Raw genomic sequence first — 23,567 nt, 5'->3', positions numbered from 1 at the left:
CCCAGAGTCAGTGAAAATGGAGATGGAAAAACAGTTTTTATGGGTAGACAATTTATGCACTTGTTCAGAGTTTGTAACAGAGTGCTGTGTTCCAAAAGAGACCCCTTGTGTTCACTGGAGTGTATGTAACTCTATCTCTACAGCTTCTGCTGGAGAACAGTAGGTATTTTCAAGTTCTCCCAGATGCAAGTAGTTTTGCTGTGTATGTATGATGAAATGAGACTTTTTAACTGCATGGAAATACTGGAGCTCATTTTGCTTTTCATGCTGGAGGCTTTGCAGTACTATCGATTGTAGCCATTTTACCGTTTTGCTACTTGGAGTAGTTAGACAGTCTTTCATTTTTACAGTGCAGCACTTCATTAAATACTCAAACATGGAGAGAAAGAGTTGGCATGTGTGCTGTAAAGCCTGTTCAGGATAATTTTTGTATTGTGTACGTGATAAGTATCTTGTGAGTTAAAATGAAAACTGCTTAGTTTTTAACTCTCTGCATCAGTCATTACCATGCACATTTATGGATGCAGACAGTTTGTAGGACTGTAATTTTTGTCTGTTTACCTTAGCTTTTTCCTCACTTCTCCACAAAGTAATTGCTTTATCTTTGTGCTGGAGAAAGAAAACTGTTGCCATCTGTGCACCGTAAATCTGGAAATCTTTCCTTATATGACCTAATAGAATCTAAATGTGTGTGGCAGCAGGCAGTCTGTATAAGGCTGATTGCTAGGTGTGGTGGTAGAGGGCTATGAACCTTCTGTAGTTTTTTTTAATAGATGTTCATGCTTATGGGCATAACTCAGCTCAAAAATTGTTATGGAAGTGTTTCCTATAGGAAGTTTGTCTTATACCAGCTGTGTATTATTGCCTAAAGGAGTGAATTCAAATGGTTGTCAGGTAGACAACCTTGCTGCTGTAGATGACCAGCTGGTCTTGTCTGTTCTAGTGATCTCTATGTGCTTCTGTGCTAAACTCGCCAAAAGACTGGAACAGCTGTTTCTGTGTGTGTACACACATACGTGTACATACATAAGGGAAGTAAGATTTTGGTGCTTTAGCACTTGCCTCAGATTTAAGAAGTGAAGCACTTAAAGCATGCAGTGGGAAAGCAGGAAGCTAAATGAATGTTAATAAGTGGGAGTTATATAACCTGTTGTGACCTTCATGATACAGAGCTTCTGCTGATAGAGCTTCTGATGATAGAGGAGTACTAAGAGCACATGTTTATGTTTGTACAGGCTTTAAGTAATCATTTGATAAGAGTTGAAAAGCAATTGTAAAGTACAGACTGTTGGGTGCATTTGAAATAGCTGGAAGATCTTCACATGATGTTCTATTTGATGTAAGGATATGAGACACCGGATTCATATACAAGGCTTTTGCTTTGTCATTTGTTGACTGGGTTTCTTATTTTGTGTAATAGATGGCAACAAGAGAAATCAAAGTTATTTTGTACTTGAGATTACCTTTTTTTTTTTTTTTTTCTTATTGTCCTGTCAACTTCTTTACCTTTCATCTGGACTCCTACTTGTTTATTTCCTACCCAGAAGTTTGTATATATTTAAATAACAGTTCCTGGTGTTTTTAGTCAACATTATGTTACTACAAGTTGAATGATGTCTGTAATCTTTTTAATGTCCTACTCTTTTTTTTTTTCTTGAAGGCTTTGATTGGAACCTCGTGTTCAAATGGGATTACATGACACCAGAGCAAAGAAGAGCACGGCAAGGAAATCCAGTTGCTCCCATAAAGTATGTCTGTACCACCACCTCTCCCTCTAAAAGATTGTAGTTTGCAGCTAAGCAAAGTTAGAAATCATCTTCTCTGAGTCTGAAAGGGGATCTTTACTATAGCTTTCTTTAATATTGAAATTTCATTTGTATTTATGTAGCATTATGAGACTCTAAAATATCTCTTTCAAATACAATTTATTTGTGAGAGTGCACTAGTAGATTATTTCCCTTTAAGAAAAAGTGGTTGTCACTTTGTTTAAAGTTGGTATGTTTTGAGGGCTAAAGATACAGCATCAGTTTTAATGCTTTATTGCTGGCACAAATTGCCACCCTTCACATGAGGAACTTGTGAGCCAAATGGAGATTTGGAAACTGTCTCAGAAGGTGGTCATAACACTCTATATGCTATAGAAATTTGTGCAGACAACATCTGAAGTGATAGATGCAAAATCAGTTGCATTTGAAAGCATTGGAAATTTTTTCAAGGAGATATTAGCCTTGAGATGCAAATAATACCTACATCGCAGTTCATGGTTCTGTATGTATTTGATTTATTTTTTCTTGTCTGTTCAGGACACCCATGATAGCTGGTGGGTTATTTGTGATGGACAAATCCTATTTTGAAGAACTAGGGAAGTATGACATGATGATGGATGTCTGGGGTGGAGAAAACTTAGGTATGTATATTATTTACCTTCGGATCAGTCTTAAAAGAAAGCAGGTTTCATCATTGCCTTTACTGTCACAGAGTCATGGTCTCCCTGATTTTGTGTGAAGAGGGTTAAAACCAGAGTTAAATCTTCACATGCTTTATTGGCAAAATCCAAAAGGTTTGTTTCAATGAAAGGATTAAAACAAGTTCGGAATTATATGTTAAATATGAGAGAATTGTAATGGAAGTTGGCTGTTAAAAAATGTAGATAGCATTTTTGAAAGTAATTGCCTATCTTGTTTGAAAGTCATATCCTTATCTAAAGTTATTGATTAAAATACAATAATGTTTAAATGCTGGCAATTTAAGGCATGTTTTAAGAAGTCACTGAAATTTAATTGTGAGAAGTAGAACACAGGAGTTCATGAGTTTAATGTTCTCACATACACCTTAAGAAATCAATTAGAACTTGGCTGACTGAAGAATAATCTGTGTCTTAACTTTAGATGCCAGGCATTATAATAGTATTAAACTTGGTGAGTTTTTTAATTTTACACGCCCACTTTATCCCTATAAGATAACTATGGTTGAGAAGGCATTTTTGCTGAAATTCCTTATTTTCAGATGTTTTAAGTGAGTAGGGAAGAGGCAGCAGGGGCTGAGAGAACTTGTGCTTTAGCCATTTCTTTGACCTGGTTGTTAGATCTGACTTCAGTAGGTTTTTTGGTGCTTTGCATTACAGTATCGTACCAAGTTTTTCTCCAGTTAAGACTGGTATACTTGTATTAAAACAAAAAAGATTTGGGAGGACCAGAACTGTACAACTTCTCAAGACTTCCAGTCTGTCGTTAATTTAGTTTTTTTAGGTAGGGATGCATCTCAGACATTTGAAATAGTGTTTTTAGGACCAGTTCTAAGGATAGAAACTTCTCTACTGCACGTGCTAGCTGCAAAATCCTAAAGTACCTTGAACTTGTAAAAACCCATGAGTATTTTGAGTTACTGATATATACATATGCATTGAGCATATGCTTGGCCTACACGGAAGTGTCTGCTGTATACAGCACACGAAGTATGGACACATGGGAACCAAATGTTTAATGCTTCTGTAGGGAACTTAAAGGCTGGAAGAGGCATCCTTACAGTCCAGTCTCTGACCTTCCTATGCAGTACTCGAAGAAAGCTCTTACGTATTTTGAACAATAACTTTCTGTGTTTCTGTTTTCCTACTATTATGGCTGTATATTCCTAAATTGTATTAATATAAATATCATAATTTTTCATTTTTTAAATGTCCTGGAAAGTCATTGGATAAACTTACTACAGCAATACTTGCATTCACTTTGAAAACCTCTTTTGCCACTAGAGCACTTAAATATTTGATTAGCTGCAAACATGTACTTGAGCAACCAGGTTTTTCCTGAAAATTTAGCAGCTGCTTTGATAATTGAGGCCTTGATAGCAGGAAAGGGCGCAAGCAACAGCTCCTTACTCAAGGTGAGAAGACTGTTTATGTTAGTCCTGCTGCATTCTGTTCCCCCTCCTCCACGAGGAGGAGGAGATGGAGACTTTGGGGTACCTTTTCTCTACTCCCTGAAAAGGCAAAGTCAGTACAGCAGACAGCTAGTGATTTGTTCATAGCTGCCAGACTAACTGAAGATGAGTAAAAATCACGTGGCATATGATTTTATTGGCAATAAACGACATATGCACCAGATACTGGAAATCTGTGTAGTGCAGTTTAAAATTCAACATGTGCACTCATCAGGCCTTTTACTCTCAAGTGTATCTCTGGATGAGCCGCTTGATGTTTCATGCAAGTAACCTGCTAGATGGACTTGCAAAATAATTCTATATGTTATATTTATGCTTCATAAAACCCAGCATTTTTCCTTCAAGCAGGTACAGAGCGGCTTTTATATGAGATTTTGTTCATATGTTAGTATAGTCTCAACTTCACAAATTTCAAGATGAGCCTGCAGTATTTTCCTTAAATTAGCCAAGAGACAGCTCTTACCGTGAAGACATGGTGCATTTTCAGTTTGTTGTTCAGTTCATTGACTGATGACACGTGCTTGCTGTACAACGTGGATCAAGGTTTGTTCAGTCTTGTCTTGAATTCTAAACTCTAATGCTCAGAATCTTTACAATGCTTTTTGACAAGCAGAGGAAGATTGGAGTACACTGGAGAGCTGGATGGACCATTAGAAGGTTTGGGTCTAGTTTGAAAACCCGTGCTTTTTGTAGTAATTTTGCTAAAATCAGGGAACAAGTAAGACATTCCCTGTCTTCTGGGTCCTTGGCACATTACAATAAAAAGAGCAAATCTGTTATTGAGAGATGTAACAAAATCTCATGCAACTGAAGAGTGTTTGACATGCTGTTAATGCCTTTTTAATGAAACACTGTTCACTGAAATTGTTACAATAGTAACATTTCTTCTCCCACTGTTTGAATGGGGCAAAAAGATGTCTTTAGGGAATTTATGGGGTGTTTTTACGTTTTAGTTGCTGTACATTCCTTTTTCTTTAAAAATCCATGCAGACCTTAGAAGCCATGTTGGTGTAAATAGAATTAGTTTGCTTCTTCCTATTAGTAGTCCTTTGCTCTCTTTTCTATAGATCTATTTTTCATCATTTTGACTTTTTTTTTGAGAATCTTCGGAATCTAAAGTGCTGGAAAGTATACATGTAGGTTTACATTTCTGGGAATTTATGGAGGGGGAATTAATCAAAATCATCTACACAGCAGAGGAAGCTGTGGATAATGAAAAAAGTTGACAGAAGATATTTCTAAATTACTTATTAAACAAAAATACTTTTTCAATGCCCACATACATTTAATAGATGACAATGACTTTTTTGATTAAACCTTCAAATGCATAATTTAAAAAAAAGAGCTTTAGCGTACTGCATTGACCTTAATTTTTAACCAGAATCTCACTTTACGTCATTTCAGAGGCATTTATTTCCTAATACTTATATAAGTCTCATGCTACATTTTGAGTGTTTAGTCTGCACTTGCTTGTCTAATGCAAAAGCTTTTATCTTTGATCAGATCTCCCTGTCATCTTTCACTAGGCTGTCCTCACTGAATGCAGCATCCCCTCATGGTGGACTAATAACTGTCTGAACTTGCTAGCAAAACTCCATAAATAATGCTTCAAAGTGGTACAAGAAAACCATTATTCCTCTGCTTTCACACTTTGAGAAGCATGGGAGCAAATTTGAGCTAGATATGGGAAAGCCTGAAGTCTTCTATCTATGCGTAATTTATTCTGGTAGAAACATGGAAGTGCTTTTGTTACTAACTTAATAGAAATGCTGACCAGTCATTTACTGTGATTCGCATTTTTTTTTTCATTCTAAGTTCAAAATAAGACTTGTAGGAATGCAGTCAGTGCTATGAAGAATGTACAGAGAATGTCATGTTCAATTGCTTTAAAAAATAGTTTTGCCTATTTTTCCATGTTAATTTAACTGGAAAATCACGACCGTAAGTTACTGGCAAAGACAATATTGTCATTAATATTTTTTGGAGGATGATCTGCCTGGAGATTAGACTATGCTGACTGTCTAGGATTCATGAATATGCCTAATTGGCCCCGATGCAACAGAATTTATCACTGAAGTAAAACAAATAGGAAATGTTCCATGTAAAAGCAAAGGCCATTCAGAAGAAAGACAGTTAACTTGCACTGTCAACAGCTGAAATCACAGTCCCTCCCTCCCTTTTTCTGTGGACAGACCATCAAGAAGACATGGTCTCTAGCATTCTCTAATTGGTCTCTAACAGGCTTGAGAGGTGGGCTTGTGCAAACCGCATGAAGTTCAACCAGGCCAAGTGTAGGGTTCTGCACCTGGGACGTGGCAATCAAATACAGGTTGGGTGGAGAATGGCTAGAGAGCCGCCCTGAGGAGAAGGACTTGGGGGTGTTGGTGGATGAGAAGCTCAACTTGAGCCGGCAATGTGCACTGGCAGCCCAGAAAGCCAACTGCATCCTGGGCTGCATCAAGAGAAGTGTGGCCAGCAGGTCTCAGGAGGTGATTCTACCCCTCTACTCTGCGCTCATGAGACCCCACCTGGAATACTGTGTCCAGCTTTGGAGTCCTCAGCACAGGAAGGACATGGACCTGTTGGAACGGGTCCAGTGGAGGGCCACGAAGATGATCAGAGGGCTGGAGCACCTTCCCTATGAAGACAGAGAGCTGGGGTTGTTCAGCCTGGAGAAGAGAAGGCTCCGGGGAGACCTCATAGCAGCCTTCCAATATCTGAAGGGAGCCTACAGGAGAGCCGGAGAGGAAATGTAGTGACAGGACAAGGCGTAATGGTTTTAAATTGGAAGAGGGGAGATTTAGATTAGATATTAGGAAGAAATTCTTTACTGTGAGGGTGGTGAAGCGCTGGAACAGGTTGCCCAGGGAAGTTGTGGATGCCCCATCCCTGGAAGTGTTTAAGGCCAGGCTGGATGGGGCTTTGAGCAACCCGCTCTAGTGGAGGTGTCCCTGCCCACGGCAGGGGGGTTGGAACTCGATCTTTAAGGTCCCTTCCAACTCTAACCATCCTGTGATTCGGGTTTGGTTTTGGTTGTATTTTTTTTTTTTTTTTAATTTTTGAGGTAATGCTATTTTAATGACTTATTTTGTGTATGTGGGAGGAAGGCTTCCAGGGGAAGAAATGGCACTTAAAAGTCATAAAAGGTAGACACTGACTTTAAATGAGCTGCTTATTATTATAACTTTTTTTTAATCTGTGGAAAGATACTGAATGATTATGAAGAGGCTTGAAACTAAGGGTAGCACTCTGTAACTGGTAGCAGCTGTTGGACTAAAAGGGGAAACATCAAAATTGAAACAGTGCTACTAGAAGCACCCTTCTTACTGTGCCTATTTGGAGTGAATGAAGAAAAGCTCTCTGTCAGCACTAGGTGACTTCTGCTGTCAAAGGTCTAAGTTGAGAAAGGTGTATAAATATTTCTAGACCTTCTTGACCTCACTAGATTGGCTTAGAGGTGTACTGTCCATAACCTTCAGTTTACAGAAGTTGCATTTCTGTTCAGTCTGTCTTCAAATAAAGATTGACTTAATATAACTCCTTCCACAGCCAGTGTTCAGGAGTGTCTGGTTATCTGCTGTTATAAGTTAGCACCTCTAATCTATGGATTGTTTTATCGAGCCATGATTTTGTCCACCGTGTTATTCCATCTTTAGCTAAAAAATTCTGCTATAAGCTAGAACATTAATTTATCTGTTATGCGTACCTACTGTCGCTTACCCTTTAGATAAATGGGAGTAATAGTACATATAGATCTACCTTACTCTGGGAAATTGCAGTGTGGTTTATGAATTTGGGGAATGCTGCTAACCTCAGATAAGAGAATACACAGGGATTTGCTTCTCAGTTAATATGATTATTTCTCCTGAGCTTCGAGAATAACAAATGCTCAGATATGCCCTTATCGTAGATTTTATCAGAAAACCATCTTATTGATCTTCTCAACAATAATCACTAAAAGCCTTCTCTGTAAATCATATACTACAAATTTACAGTATTTTGTGATGTAGGTCTGTCTTTCATGTTTATATTTCAGAGATCTCATTCAGAGTTTGGCAATGTGGTGGCAGCCTAGAAATCATCCCTTGCAGCAGAGTGGGTCACGTATTCCGTAAACAGCATCCTTACACGTTTCCCGGTGGGAGTGGTACTGTGTTTGCAAGGTAACTGTCAAGTCTTCAGCTAAATAGCAATGTTTTGGATTTCTTCGGATGATCAGCAGGTGGCAGTAATTTCATTTTAAGGATCTTTTCTTTAGAAATATTTGCAATGTTACCTAGCATGGAAAACTATTAATTAAAAGGAAATAAATTACTTTGAGGCAACTATGCAGATTGAGAGAAGAACCTAAAAGTTCAAAAAGGGAAAATTCCAGTAAGCGCAGCCTGAGAATCTGGGAAAGAAGGAAATGCTTAGCTTGGCATTCTATAAATTTTGAGAACTTTGTGTTTATTTGGTTTTAAAGGAGGCTTTATTTTCAGAACTGTCTCATAAATCTTCATTTTATAGAAACAGTTTCATCATTCATTAAGAGCCAGAATACACTGTTATGAATATGCTTTGCTTGCTTTTTGTTAATACTTTATCAGTATGTGATATGCAAATGATTATGTAGACTGATTCTGGCATTTGTGCCATTCTGTTGGCAACTTCATTCTATATCATATTTGCCTTTCCTGTGATATGTTTAAAAATGCTTTTTCTGTAGATCTAAGAAACTGATTAGGTTAATATGCCTGTTAATTTTGCTTTTGATAAAACATACAGCGGTTGCTAAAATACTGAGCTATTTCCTCAGTTTCTCCTCTATAGACTGAGAATAGCAATCCTGATTCATGATCATAGTGTTTTTTAAGTAATATGGATGAAGGTAATGCATGAGTGTATGGTGGAGGTTTTGACCAAGGCTCTGTCAGTTGTAGCTGAAGAACCACTGTAGGCTTTGGTTTAGAGAATTGGACTTGAGTGTCGGGGGCTGAAGAAGTACAAGTCTCAGCTAAAGGTTCTGTGGGTTAAGAGCTGCAAAGAAAATTGTTTGTTTATCCTTGAAGGGATATGGAGCCCAAACTTGGTTTAAACATGAAGCAACGCAGAGAGCACAGTGTACTTAGATTCATGAAAATGTTGTATGCTGCCAATATGTTTGGATTTGTGTTTCACCTTAGATTGAGGAACCTCCTTAGGGTGTAATTCTTCTCTTCCACACTGGTTGCGCCACCAAGATGACTCTGATGAATTTAATTGTGCTAAAATAAAGTCATTGTCCTGTTTCTTCCAGTAGTTCCAGTAGGGATTTTTCTGGTCTTTTTCTTTGAGATCTGTATTTTATGCTACAGTGAAAAATGAATAATAGCACTTATAGGAAAACAAAAGCTAGCAATGAAATATACATCTTAATATGTCACATCTCTATTCCAGTATTCATAGTGTGCATCAGGAGGGTAGAAAGATCTAGCAATTAAACTGTATTCTGTAGGCTTAGGATCCAACTGTTTTAATGTCATGGTAGGTTTTAAAATTACAGTGTCATAACAAGGAGCATAGTTAATAAAAATAAATATATAAGCTGTGCAGTTTTCCCACTTCTCTGCAGCTTTTCCATCCTTGGGCTGTTGCCAAGATGCTGCTTTTCTTGTGATGTAAATAGATACTTAAACATAGCTCAACTGAAAAGTAGGAAAAAGATGTGGCTGTATGCGTGCAAGGGTACAGGAGGCATCAGAAATGCATCATATTAGCAGGGATTGAAGGTTCTGCATTCATACTGGGATTAAAGCTTTTGGATTTTGTGGTGAAGTCAAATCGTCATTTTGATTTGATCGCTTAAATGTCCTGACAATTGCTATGAGGTTTCTTTTTTAAAGTCACATTGTGTTTTCCAGTCACTTGTATTCAAAATTACTTTAAAAAGTAATCCCATGTGTACTTGAATGGTGAGGACAGCTGAAGCCTGAAAATTAGTGTCTTGGGTACTTACATCCCTTTCCAGATCTACCATACTCTGCAAGTGGTTTATTACCTGTGTCCTTAGCTGTCCAGCTGTCTCAAATTCTGAAATGCCATTAAAATTTGTTTCATTGGAATTATTTTTAAATTAACCTGGAAAAGTTGCATATCACTTAAAAGCAGGGTTGACAAGTTGCTGTATATTTGAAGGTCTCCTCATTGGTCAGCTTTCTTGGGCATCAAATGTAACAAAATGCCTTAAAATCAGTTTTAGCGATGACAGAACAAGAAACCTAAGGTAATGGGATGCCCATGTAGTACAGGTGTTATCAGATATTTGTTGGATCATGGTGCCAAGAAACTTGCTGCATGGAATCTGTGCTAGTCTTGCAGTCAGGACTTGTTATCTTATACCATCATCTGTCCCTTGACTGTATGCAATTTGTTCTGGGGTAGTGCTCGGAGTAGAGCATCCTATTTTTAACTGACTAGTCTTTATGCACTGCCTTTTGGCAGCCAAAACAAATGAGTGATTCTGGATGAGAGTCTGGGAGTCCTGTTTCATGAGACGGGAGACCACATCCTGGCTCTGTGGTGTGGGCAGATACAGCTTGTCTGGCAGGTTTTGTTAGACCATTATGCACTGCCTTAATATACGACTTCAGACAAGCTAATAAACCTTGCATACCCTGGTCTGCCAGCTCCATGCAAAGCTACCTCTGATCTCTTAGTGCAAGGTTTCGTTGACTGTGGCTCAGCATTAAGTGTTGAATACACCTTATGTTGTGTTCCTCAGTGCCCTGCCTTCTCTGGGGTCATACTAGTTTAGGCAGTTCTCAGCATCTACATGGTTTCCGTACTCATGTCACACTAAGCCTGAACTGTTTATCCCTGAGTATGGGGAAGGATGATGAAAGCATGCATTCTGGCCTTGGAATTGCCTTTGGAGTTGTTAAACCCTGGCAAACATTAATAGTTCCTCTCCCACCACCAAAATCTGTTTGGCCTGTGGGCAGCCAAGCTGATTGCTGAGGAAGCAACAGGGGCAGGTGCTGAGTGACTGGCTCTCACGCAGGCCTGAGAGACTGGAAGTGAAGATAGACTGAAATAGCTCCCTCATCTGGATGGAATGGGATTTCGCTTACAAAAAACTTAAAGGAATCTTTGCAAGGAGAAATCAGTCCTCAAACAAAAAAAAAAGATTGAGGTTTGTCTTGTGAGGTTTTTTCCTTCCCCATGTCCTTCCTTCTCAGCAGCTGGCAAGAACAACTCACTTTATACTGGCTATTTTTTATCTTTTGAATTGGAAAATCATATAAAAAGTTATTGGCTGACTGAGTTTACTCCAGTTGCTTTAGATGAACTTACTGCCAAATGTAAAATAAGTTCAGAGCATGCCAGTTGCGAGTGAAATAAGATTAATGTTCTAAGCATAAAATTATGAACAATAAAAGTAAATGAGTTTTTCCATCCCCTGGCTTCTATGTAAAAGGCATTACCCGCTGGCAGTCCAAAAGGAGATTTAGAGACACCAGTTACATAAATGCAGGAATTCTAGCATTAAAATTATTTTCTAATTACTGGATCTCCTCCGTTACCTCAGCTACAGCAGACTTGTTTAGTTCATAGCTTTAAATAGCAGAAGTAGGATGAAGACTGAAACATGTCTTGCCTGTGTTAGCATATGTTTTCAGAAAGGTAAAAAATATTATTAAATATTGCAAATTGTTGAGATTTTTGTTTCCAATTAGCTTGGTTATCCAGGTGAACACTCACTGAATTTGGCTTCTGGCAAGTTACTCTTACAAAAAAAAAACAAACAACAACCTAACAGCTTCCATGAAGTTTACAGGAAGAACTCCAAGATGCGTACTAAATTCTGGATGAAAACCTGAAGCAGTGATGAGTGTGGAAAACATTATTTCATTCTAAATGCATTGATTTCAGTTATGTTACTCTCTAATGGTTTTCTATTACTTGGATCTTTAATAGGGAATCTTCTGCCTGGCGTGAGGCAGCTGACTATGTAGTACTAGGAGGGATTAAAATCAACCTAAGGATAAACAACATGGTTTAATTGCAGCTAGAGAAAATTTAACCTGTGTGTCTCATGTGATTGTTCCTAGAAACACACGCAGGGCAGCAGAAGTCTGGATGGATGAGTATAAAAATTTCTATTATGCAGCAGTGCCTTCAGCCAGGAATGTACCTTATGGCAAGTAAGTCATAAGTGCTTCTTTGCCCTATTCATTTATTCCTCATGAGACAGCACCTTCTGAGGTGAAAGCAGTGCTAGCTCTCATGTGTTACCTCTTTAAGATATAGTTCTACAGTTCTACTTTCTTGAGTTTTCTGTGTATTCCTTAATGTATATCAAGACAGCAGCCTGACTTTGAATACTGCTCCTTTTTTTTCCCCTCTAGTATTCAAAGCCGAATGGAACTCAGAAAGAGACTTAGCTGCAAACCCTTCAAGTGGTATCTTGAAAATGTTTATCCTGAGTTACGGTGAGTTTTGACTGAATTGGTGATAGTATGGGGTTCTCTTTTTTGCCCTCCCCAGAAATCATCAGTTACTCTTTCCCCTTCCTTGGATGTAAAAGATGTTTTTTAATTTATTCATGAAAGAAATGATTTGCAGGCTTATTTTCTTTTGTTTTTTGTTAGTTCCGTTCATAAAGAGATGTTTTTCCCCTAGTAAGCTCCTTTTCCTTTTTCTACTTACCGCGACTGCAGCTGCAGTGGCAGGTGTTTTAGAGAACAGTGCCCAAAGGACTCAAATTATGAGCCTGAATTTAGTGTCCTACACAAGCCGTTTGCTTAAAAGTGCATTGTTCTGTATCCTGTTGTTGCCCCTTAAAAGCTTTTGCCTTCACCAAAGCACATGCCGAATTGGGTGAGGAGGCTGAATCTCAGCACAGCAGAAGTAACAGGAGTCGGCAGACAAGAGAGCCTTGTTCGTATGGCAGATCAGGGTAGATGCTGAAGACTTAAGAAACTGAGTCTTCTGCTCTCTGTCTCTCGTTCGCTGTCACTGGATAATCACTAACTTTTGAGGGGGGGATGAGAAGAGGGAAATGAGAGGTAACTTTGCTAACAGTCCTTGTAATGTGAATGCATCTTAAGTAATGAAAAATCCTCAAAGAGAAACACTTTTGAAAGGATAAAAAGGTTTTTGTTCAATAACCCATTAACAAATATCTGTCAGATATGAGCCTATAAACTAGTTTGTCTGCTGTCAACCTGATATTGGTAGTGTAATTGTAAGATACTGTGTTTGGCCTATAAGAATACTCATTTTTTTTCCTGGGGGCACTTCATGTCAGTAGAGTCAGGTAACTGCTAGTGGCATTTCAGCTTGGAATGCAAAAGCACCAGCCATTACAGCCCAGTGAAACACGTATAGAACCGCACATACTAAAGAGTCTCATAAACCAGGATGATGCTGAGGAAGTAAGTTGTTCTTTATTTTTCTCTTAAAAGTGCCAGAGTATATTTACTTTTGTTTGATTTGTCAGAAAAAAATATATCTTGCGAGCTCTCCTGGAAAATGTGCTACCATAAGTATTACTTAAGTGTAATGTTGTCTTACTCTGTCATCTCTCACGTGCTCATTCTGCTGGGCTGAATTATTACACTCGTATTATAGTCTGAAGTTTTAAAAGGACCTAATATGCCCTTGCCTTACTGTTTGACATGAACTCATGGACTCTACTGCACAACTTCACTTTGGTTCATGGGTTTGCCTCGGTATTTCCATACTATGTGAGTGTACTTTATGTGGAAGCATTAGAAAATAGATATCAGCAAAACATTGATTTTGTTTTTATATTTTTTTTTATTCCTAACCCCTTTTCTAACACTTCAGTAACAACAGTTTGGGAAAAATGTAAAATGTTGTATTTCTGCCACAAGCTAGCTTGGCTGAAAGAACAAGAGGGCTTGATGACCGTAACTGATAGTATTAAGCTTGAGTGACCTTAAATGATGATGTTAAATCATCTTTTAATTTGCTTTTTGTGCTGAATTTATATGTTCATCCTCATTTTCTGGTCTTTTTATATTCTGTCCTAAGCTTGCAAGTTTACTCGTTTGGTCAGTTCATGATGAGATAATTGCCTTCCCTCTTCAGAAGATGATTGAGATTTCCAGATAGTGGTCATCACTCATGTTTAACCTGTCATCTTAAAAATACTCCGAGTAAAGACAAGGAGTTAAAAAAAAAACACCCAAAACCAACAAAAAACCTGCATTAAGCAGATATTTCTGGTTTTATTTTAGGGTACCTGATCATCAAGATATAGCTTTTGGGGCTTTGCAGCAGGGTACCAATTGCCTTGACACTTTGGGCCATTTTGCAGATGGTGTTGTTGGAGTTTATGAATGTCATAATGCCGGGGGAAACCAGGTCTGTATGCCTTTTTTTTTTTTTTTCCCCACAGTATGTGATCTTTAAATAAATAAAAAAAATAAGCGAAACTTTTTAACTCAAGCAGGTACTGTGTGCTGGTGATAGGAAGATGAACCCAAATCATCAGATCAGTTAATATAAAAGATTGGCTAAATAACTTCTCCCTCAAATATAATTTTGCATTTTCAGGATTAGAATCTAAGCCTAGAGATTCATTCAATGTGCATCAGATTATCCCCTTCCTTTGTCTCTATTAATATTTGCTTTTACACTAGAGGCCAGTAACTTCCTTCCCAGGAGCTTTATACTTGTATAGAAAGCTTTTTTCAAAGAATTGGTGTGGGTTTTTTTGGGGAGGGATTTTTACTTCAGAAAAGATTTAGGTTGTATTAAGCATATTGCCTAAGGCCAGCAAAACAGAAGAATGCTTTACTGTGATGCCCTATTAATCATTTCCAATTTGTGGTAGCGGGATATAAAAAAAAAACCAAACCTGTCTTAAATCCCTATTTGGCTCTTCTAAATGTCATAATCCTATTCACTCACAGTAAAGGGAGTGTTTTAACAAATCCTTTCTAATCCTACTTTTAAACTAATTGCAAATGTGTCAAATCTGTAAATGAGAGCATTAATTATTTCAAAGAATCTATTTATGCAGTTGTGACTTAGTTATCATGAAGTCTATGCATACGTGCTCACTGTTCTGTGAGCTGCTTTGTCACTAAATTCCTTTCAGAATCAACCTGACTATAAATCAAATGTAAGATTAATACTTCAAGTACATCTGTTAAAATGGAGTGCTGACCAATTACAAATCAACTGTTGAATGAGTATCAGAATTTTGCTCACTCTGTTTTAAATTAGAAGGGTAAAACCCTAAAATCAGCTAAAGACTAGAATAAAGGGGTTATTTTCTGGAAGATGTAGCATATTGGAGAAGAGAAGGCTCTGGAAGAGAGTTTATAGTGGCTTTCCAGTCTCTGAAGAGCTTATAAGAAAGCTGGAGAAGGACTTTTTACAAGGGTCTGTAGTGATGGGACAAGGGATAATGGCTTCAAACTGGAAGAGGGTAGATTTAGATTAGATATCTGGAAGAAATTTTCCACTATGAGGGTGGTGAGGCACTGGAACAGGTTGCCCAGGGAAGTTGCGGATGCCCCATCCCTGGAAGTGTTCAAGGCCAGGCTGGATGGGGCTTTGAGCAACCTGGTCTAGTGGGAGGTGTCCCAGTCCGTGATAGGGGGGTTGGAACTCGATGATCTTTAAGGTCCCTTCCAACCCAAACCATTCTATGATTCTATGTTAATTTGAATGCCTTGCCATCATACATTTGAGATGTCTGTTTTTCCCTATCATTAAAGAGAATATATTTGGGGAGGCTTTTTCTATTACCTTTATGAAAATACACTCATCTTTTCATAACACCACAGTGATTTTTAGGAGAAAGGGTGGACATGTCAGAATTTCCTTGGTGCAGAAATCTTGGAAGTTTCTGGTGGTGTTGTATATTCTCTATAGATACACAAAGTTATCTTCCTCTTTCAAACTCCCCTCCCCTGTATCTGACCCTCTTTTCTCTGTAGTTTCTTCTGTGAAGCTGACCTTGACAAAGCAATATACACTTGCTCTGAACACATATCTGAGAGGCCATGCAGAAAGATTAAGAGGCAGAATGGGTCAAAAAAAGAGTTTATGTCCAAGCATAATTCGTGTTGGATTGGAAAGAATGAACAGCATGGGAGAAGAGGGATAGGGAATGAACCAGAATCATTAAATCTGTATTATGTGTTTTGTACCTATTTTTATCAAGACGTTTTGGGAGGGGGGTTGGGATTAAGAGTACTCAAATATTATAGGCCGCCTTCTATAATTTGAAGAGTGTACTCTGCCTTATGCTCAACATGATTTAGAATGCAAAATTTAAGTAAAAATTCGATTTTTGCCCTGTCACCCCCCCTGCTGAGGTTACTAGAATTCTGTGATTAAAAAGGCAGATGCGCAACTCTGAAGGGCTGAAGAAATTGTGGTTATTTGACAGCTAGGTACAAATATGTAGGGTTATGGTAAGGAGCTAAAGGTAAAGCCAAGTGCACTTAAGTGCTAGGGGAAGGTTTCAGGTTAGTGGTCTTCCACTAACTTTATATTTCTGATTTATGACACAGGCTTTTTCAGGTGTCCTGATTTTCAAATTGTTACATAGAGCTATCCTATTTCCATCCCATGCCCTAAGCACGTACACTGCTTGCAATTTCTCTTCTGGTGCAGTGGAACTTGCTTAATCTTATCTCCATTATAGCTAGTCATAATTTCTGATGGCTGGAGGAAAGCATCTATACACCGAGTTTCGTAACATAAAGGACTGTCACATAATTGTCTCCAGCAGCAGAGCTTGGAGCTTTTTGTGAAGCAGTACCTGTGGCTTTTAAATGTGTTAATTTCTTGTGTGATCTCTGTTGTGTCTGGGGCTCTTGCAGCCTTTTGATGGAAGGGTGAAGATGTATAAAGCAATATTGTCAAGGCTCTAACTTTCTCTGACTGCAGGGTTCTCAAACAAGTTTTACGACTTCCCTAGCAGTATTTTCAGCTGTCACTATTCAGTATAAATCTTATAAGGGGGCCATCTGTTTCAGGGTCGCTTGTGATTCCTGATAAGCTCTGAAAATAACTTGTTTAATTCCTTAAGTTGTTAAAAGTGGTTATTAATGATTCTTGTTGACATCTTGGGAACTGGACAGAACTGAGAAGGCAAGTACTTTTGCTGTCATCTGAGATTAACATATCAAAAGGAAAAGTTTTCAGCTTAAGGATTTTGGAGACAAAGGGATACACAGAGTCTCCTGCCTTTGCTTGGTTTTGCATAGTTGTAATTATTCTAGTATTTGCATAATATGGTACCTATCTAATGGCTTGCTACCTGTACGATGGCAATTACATGTAATCGTGTGGCTTAAAATTCTGATTGTTTCCTGAGCATCTGTTCTCAAAGAAATTTAACTGTTAAATCTGCTGAGTTTAAAAGTGATTACACGAGTGAAAAATTCAGTTATGGTGTCAGAAAAGAGGTAAAAAAATAATAAAATAGGATGGGATTAGTAATTTAATTTTTCTCTGAAACACTGATTGCTTGCAAAATAACATTTAAGTGTAGCCAGGCTTGGCCCAATGTATCTAGGGTTTTGTCTTATACAACTCTGAATCCTCTTTAGTTGCTGGAGAAAAGCTAATTGTGCCATTTTAAGTACAGATGAGAACAAATTGGATAATTAGTGTGGCTTCAGTGGATAGATCAGCTTTCTTTCTCAAAGGACAATTAGACAGATGAAGACAAGTCTAGATCCTGGAGACCAAACCTTTAGAAGGGCATGGAGAGTCTGAACATCAGTGCAAGATCAGGACCTTTAGACGGATGCTGAGATCAAACAAGCTGGGCAACAATACATACAGAACAGCTCTTCTTTGCTCTCTATTTGAGTTTTATATTTAAATGCATTTCAAGAAAATTCTGTTGTACATCATGCCTTGGATAGGAAGTAATAATCTTTCTCTGCCCTTGAGTTTGGCCCTCTTGTGTATTGTTTTCTGGTGGTCTCTATCATACTAAAAACTATTCTTTCCTCACTGTAGTACATAGTACATAAATTTATCCTCCATAGAAATATGGGGAGCATGTAATACACGCACACACCCCCACATACATACATACATATATATATATAGAGAGAGATAAATAAAAATATAACTGGACAAATGTTTTAAACCTGAGGACCTGTGTGACTGCCTGCTGTACTTGTGCAAAGCCAGCAGAGGGAGCAAACAGCCAGCCCAGCCCTGTGCTGACTTTGGGATACTGAAACAATTGGAATTACTGTGTTTGAAGGGGATCTTTTTTCCTCTCCTGCTTTATGGGAAGCAATAATGAGCAATGCTTATACATAGCTATTTACAAGATTAACTGTGCTATTATATGCAGAGATTGCGTGTGCACTTTGTCCATATGTTTGTATATACAATTTTGTACACTTTTTTCTTCCTTTCTCTAGGAGTGGGCCTTAACAAAGGACAAGTCGGTGAAACACATGGATTTGTGCCTTACTGTTGTGGACAGAGCACCTGGTTCGCTAATAAAACTTCAGGGCTGTAGGGAAAACGACAGCAGACAGGTTAGTATGTTGTGAACGCGCTCTGCAAACAGTGGGAAAAACAAGGGTTGTGAATGAGAATCCAAGAACATGCCCTGGCAATTGTATCTTCTCTCCATTCTACTCATCGCTGTCTCGCTGTTGTTTGTGTGTGTAAAGTTAGGTTGCGTGACATCTGGGCAGAGCAGCAGGAAGTAGCTTGCATACTAAGCTGTTCTTTTCATATGCCAGTGACAATCTTTTAAGAACATACAGAGGTTTTATCCCAACGCTGGCCTTATGTGAAGGTGTCACCTAACAGCATCGATGTGTAACAGTCTTCAACTGACGTATCTGTTTTCTTAAATAGAATATACATTCCACAATGTATTTTTGAAAGGTCTTATTCAGTGAAGTTTGAAGATTATGTAGTCTATGTGTCATAACAGTGTGATTTGGCTTTCCTTTCCTCTTTTCAGCTATGACCTGCTTATAACGGTACTAGACTCGTTCAACTCATTTTTATTAATACAGCATTGTAACTTCACCTATTTCCCATGGCTGAGGAAAATCACATTTGCAGAGTCATTCCATCTTTTTGATCTAGTCCTATAACAATTCATCTCTTTCTGCTAAGTCATCAGTTCTGGTTGTCTGCCAGCTTTCTTGCTTCTGTATCTCAATTTTTGCAGACAGATAAATGAAAGGCTATTCCTTGATGAAGGAAGAATATTCTTGCCACTCTTCAGAAAAGGAAACAAAGGAATCAAGATTATCTTGATAAGATTTAACGGCACAATATGTGAGAAATACAGCAGAAAAAGCTTTTTCTTTTTAACATCCTGTATTTGGTATTTACTCTGTCCTTGGCATCACCTTGGGCAAAGAGTTTCTGACAGTGCAGATTGACTGGTTGTCTTCTGTATAATTGTAAGGTGTCTGACAGATTTCTGTGAAGTTGTCTTCTTGCTGTGATTGTGCTTCTTGCTTCTCTATGTTCAGAATTGTTGTGTTTTGTGGATGGGTTTCGTGATTTTTATTTCTTTCTTCAGACTGAAGGTGTCACACAGGTAAGATGGTGTGACAGCGTATTTGAGAAGTGCTGAAGTAGAGGAAAATGATTTCTCTATTCTGTATCTATTGCAGTGTGTCAGCTGAATGAACAGTTTTTTTGGCAAGGCTCGCCAGAACTTATATACTCATATTCAAGGATCATCTAAACTGCATACTACTATTGCAGTTTTCACAGCTTTCCTAAGCACAAGCCAGGAAAGCTTATGAAGACTTCAAATGACAGGATGTAGAACTCATCTTTTTCCTGCTTTTCCAGCTCAGTAACTGTATTTTTCTCTTCCAGAAATGGGAACAAATTGAAAGCAATTCTAAACTGAGGCACGTTGGCAGCAACCTCTGTCTAGACAGCCGAAATGCCAAAAATGGTGGTCTCACCGTGGAGATCTGCAGTCCTTCTTTGTCACAACAGTGGAAATTCACACTGAATCTGCAGCAGTAGAAGGACTTACAAGCAAAGTGCTGTTTCATAGACGTTGGGCAAAGTTTTGATTGAATTACTGATGTATTTCTTAAAAACTTTCCACGGAACTTATATACCTCAGTATTCCACCTTTATCTGAAAGTAGGAGAGTGCTGAAGCTGACAGCAGGGATCCAGGAGACTTGGAGCACTGCAAAGATGTCACTGAACATGACTGCAGCACAATTCCTTCTTGGTGTGAAGACTTCAACGGTTCCTTTCTGTCTTCAGTTATGTACTTGCACAGCAGATAATTAACTCTAGGAACAACTGATGTATGATAAAAAAAGGATCTGAAGAAACACCTGTGGGGAATAGGGTGTGGGAGGGTGGGTGGGAAAAATTACTAGGAGAAGGTCATTTGAAATCTCCATTTGCATAGAAAACATGGTTTGTTGTTTCCAGAAACAGAAGTGTCATTTTGAGGGTTTTTTTTTCTCCTATGTGTACTTGGTAATTTGAATATGAACTTTTCTATGATGGACTCTAAATATAAATATATAAAAGTATATATATTGTCAGCTCCCAACAGTTTATATCAGTTCTCATCATCCTATAATTATCAAAGAAGTGATTGACATATGTATAACCAGAAATTGGATTGGAATGCTAGGAAAGTGAAACTTTATGAAGGTGCGGATTTTGTGCTGCTGAGTATGATGTCCGTGCTAACACTGGAGGCTTTTGCTTTGCAAACTGGATCTACTTCGTAACACTTCACCCTCACTGGAGATCATGAAACTCAGGAGGAGAAAGAAAATAGCAGAATAAGTCAATGCATCTGAACAGATGATTGCTCGGATTGTTTATTCCAACTTGGAAATTCATTACATGTGCTCTGGACAACGTTAAACGTGTACTTGATATTTGTGTTGATCATTTCTGTAGTATTTTGTCTTTAAAATACTTCTTCCTTTGTTACAAAATTATATAAACAGTGCAGATCTTTCATGCAGCCATGCAGGTTCAGCACAGTTTTATTCTGGGCCCTAATGAGAAAAATTTGTCTCAAAGCCCCCTTTTGAATTGTAGAAATAAGATAGAATAGTAATGTCACTGACAGTACAAGATCTGAATTTTAATTTGCAAGGATGAGCAGCTATGTAATATCTCTGAATTGCACTTGCTTAATTTATAGACCTACTACTGGGAAATTTTCTTCCATTCTGTTTCTTTAAATGGAGCTTTTGAATGGATTCAGGCCTGGCTCTGGGAATCAGCCTGGATACCAGCAAATCCTATGTGTTTTTAGCCATAGAACCCCATGCATTTTGCAGCTTCAGTCCAGCTGATGTCATTTTTATATTAAAATAATATTGTCAAAGTTAACCCCAGCTTTGACCTGTCCTTTCTTATGTTTGCATAGACTATATACTTTTTTTATTAAAAGCAAATGCTTCAATGAGCTTTTAAAATGAGAAGGAAAGGTATATAAGTATTAATAAGTGAGACAAGAATCAGTGCAGACATGCAGTGCTAGGAGGTGGTTTTGGTAAGATGATGGATCTTGGAAAAATGTAAAGGTTGATCGTAAGGAGGTGAAAAGCATCTGCTGTACTGTAGTATGCTGGTACAGTTCCCCTCTTTCTTTGTTCCTGGAAGTAGAGTAGTTCCCCATTTTTCATTTTCTGTTGGCTGCATCTGCACACTAGGTGTAGAGGTGGTACTCTTCTGGGCAAAATGGCTTTCACTGTGATAGTCAGTGTGCCCGTAAATACCTTGTGTGTCTGAAGTGATGACTTGCAAATACCTGCATACCTTTTGGATGGGGGCATTAAATCCCGTTTCTCCCATCCATCATCTGACTTTTTATGAATAATTAATACCTTTTTTCCCCTGCTTCTTCACAATCCACTTTCTCCAAAACTTGCCAGTTCTAGAGGCCATGCAGTGGATAAACTATTCTTCGGCTTTTAGTCTTTCCCTATCTGCAGCTTTTAACCTAGCTGAGAACTTGAAGAACGTGATTCATAAACATAGCAGTAGATTTCTTCATATTCTGGAAAATAAATGGTGAAATATGGGCTCAGCAGCAAGTCAATTGTTAGAGGTTTTGAAAAACGGAATTTAAAAGAAAAAACCCAACTGCTCAGCCATGGAGGTATTTCCATTTGCAACTTTGGTCATAGTAGGGGTAGTACTAACTGAAATCAGCAGTTGCAACTCTGAATATTGACCTGTCTCTTAACTCTGAATCAGAATTGCCAGTAAAAAAAAAAAAAAATCCATATTCCATCTCTTAAGTCTTTAATGTCAGCTGCTCTCTTATAAGGTAGGAATATTTTCAGTAATTCCCCACGGATGCTGTGCATAGGGGTTTTAATATAGGAGCTGTACATTAAAGACAGCATTGCTTTTCTTTGAGAGAACACACAAAAAGTGGTATCCTTTTGTTATGTTTACATGACAGTGTGCCAAAGTTACTTACTGTGATTTTAGGGGTTTTTAATGTTGAAGAAATTTGCCCATTTGAAAGATAAATTAAGAGCCCTTGAAGCAAATTGCAATGGAGTCTCCTGAGAACTTTTCTTATTGTCTTCAGAGCAAGAACAGTGATATTGTTTTGCAGATTTTCGAAACGTAGTTTGGAAACTGTTTTTTCAGTTGGTTTGAAAAGTCTGCTGTACAGAGCTTGTACTTTGTTCATTTTATAGATGGAAACCATCCTTGAAAAATTGTTTAACTTAAATAAAGAAGAATGCTTTATAGATAAATGTGTGGCGGTTAATGTAACTGAGTAGAACCAAGAAGTCTGCCTGGAGCTTGTAGATTGAAGTAGTTTTCAAATTCTTCAGTTTACTTAGTTGTTTCATAAAGTTCCTGTTCTAAAAGTGTGTATATGTGGGTGTATATTTGCATTTATGAAAAGATAATTTGTCTATATTTAAATTAATATGGTAACTGAGAAAATGGTCTTATTTTGGAAGCTGCTTCGTATTGAAGAGTGAGTTAAAGCCGACCGTAGTCACCTGAAAATATACTGTTAAAGCACCCCTGCTCCTGCCGTGTTAGGCCTGATCTTCTCAAGACTTCCACTGACCTTCTCTGCTGCCAGAAACCACTATGTCAAGTGTGATGGGGCCTCCTGCAGCCCGCAGGGTGATTGCAGCAGCAACTCTCCTGGTTGATTGGGGTCCTCACCTGCTCATGTTGTCTTTCTGCCCTCTGTTGTGCAGGGCAGTAATTCAGATGTCTGTGGTGCACTGGAAGCTAGATCTTAAATACTCCAAATGAACTTGCGCTGGCACGGTTGGGGAGGGAGCAAATCCTCCATGGTAGGTGATGGACAACTGTGAAAGTATGAGATTCTTCTGCTGTAACAGTAAGCAGGGCTGCAGCCAGGGCATGGCGCTTGATTACAGCATCACCTTGGCAGAGGTGGGCTCAAGCCAAACAGGCAGGGGAAGGTACAATGCTCTCCAGGAGGGGAAATGGGAAGCAGGAGAATGAACGCGGTAAAATCTCATCTGTGATGTTTTGTCCAGCTTCAGAGACATCTCAAGTCAGATCTTGGGGCACATCCTTCTTTCCCACTCTGTGGTATGCAGGACTAGGATCTTTGCTCCTGGTCTAAGGAACTCAGCTTTACAGTTAGCCCCAAGGACACATCCTGTACAACCTGCA

At 38.4% G+C, this 23,567-nt stretch overlaps 1 protein-coding gene across 1 annotated transcript in view; it reads left to right on the top strand.

The window, feature by feature from the left end:
* Positions 1-19,923, top strand: part of GALNT2 (polypeptide N-acetylgalactosaminyltransferase 2) — a 97,814-nt gene extending 77,891 nt beyond the window's left edge. The window contains exons 9-16 of the mRNA XM_074167267.1: positions 1,661-1,748; positions 2,304-2,407; positions 7,973-8,099; positions 12,009-12,101; positions 12,306-12,389; positions 14,163-14,289; positions 18,333-18,452; positions 19,768-19,923. Of these exons, the coding sequence (XP_074023368.1) occupies positions 1,661-1,748; positions 2,304-2,407; positions 7,973-8,099; positions 12,009-12,101; positions 12,306-12,389; positions 14,163-14,289; positions 18,333-18,452; positions 19,768-19,923 (899 nt within the window). The remainder of the gene's footprint in view (positions 1-1,660; positions 1,749-2,303; positions 2,408-7,972; positions 8,100-12,008; positions 12,102-12,305; positions 12,390-14,162; positions 14,290-18,332; positions 18,453-19,767) is intronic.
* Positions 19,924-23,567: the final 3,644 nt, after the last annotated feature.

Source organism: Numenius arquata, chromosome 2 (assembly GCF_964106895.1).
Source record: "Numenius arquata chromosome 2, bNumArq3.hap1.1, whole genome shotgun sequence".
Lineage (NCBI taxonomy): Eukaryota > Metazoa > Chordata > Aves > Charadriiformes > Scolopacidae > Numenius > Numenius arquata.
Note: the sequence above shows the minus strand (reverse complement) of the source record. Positions and strands in the feature narration are given on the sequence as shown.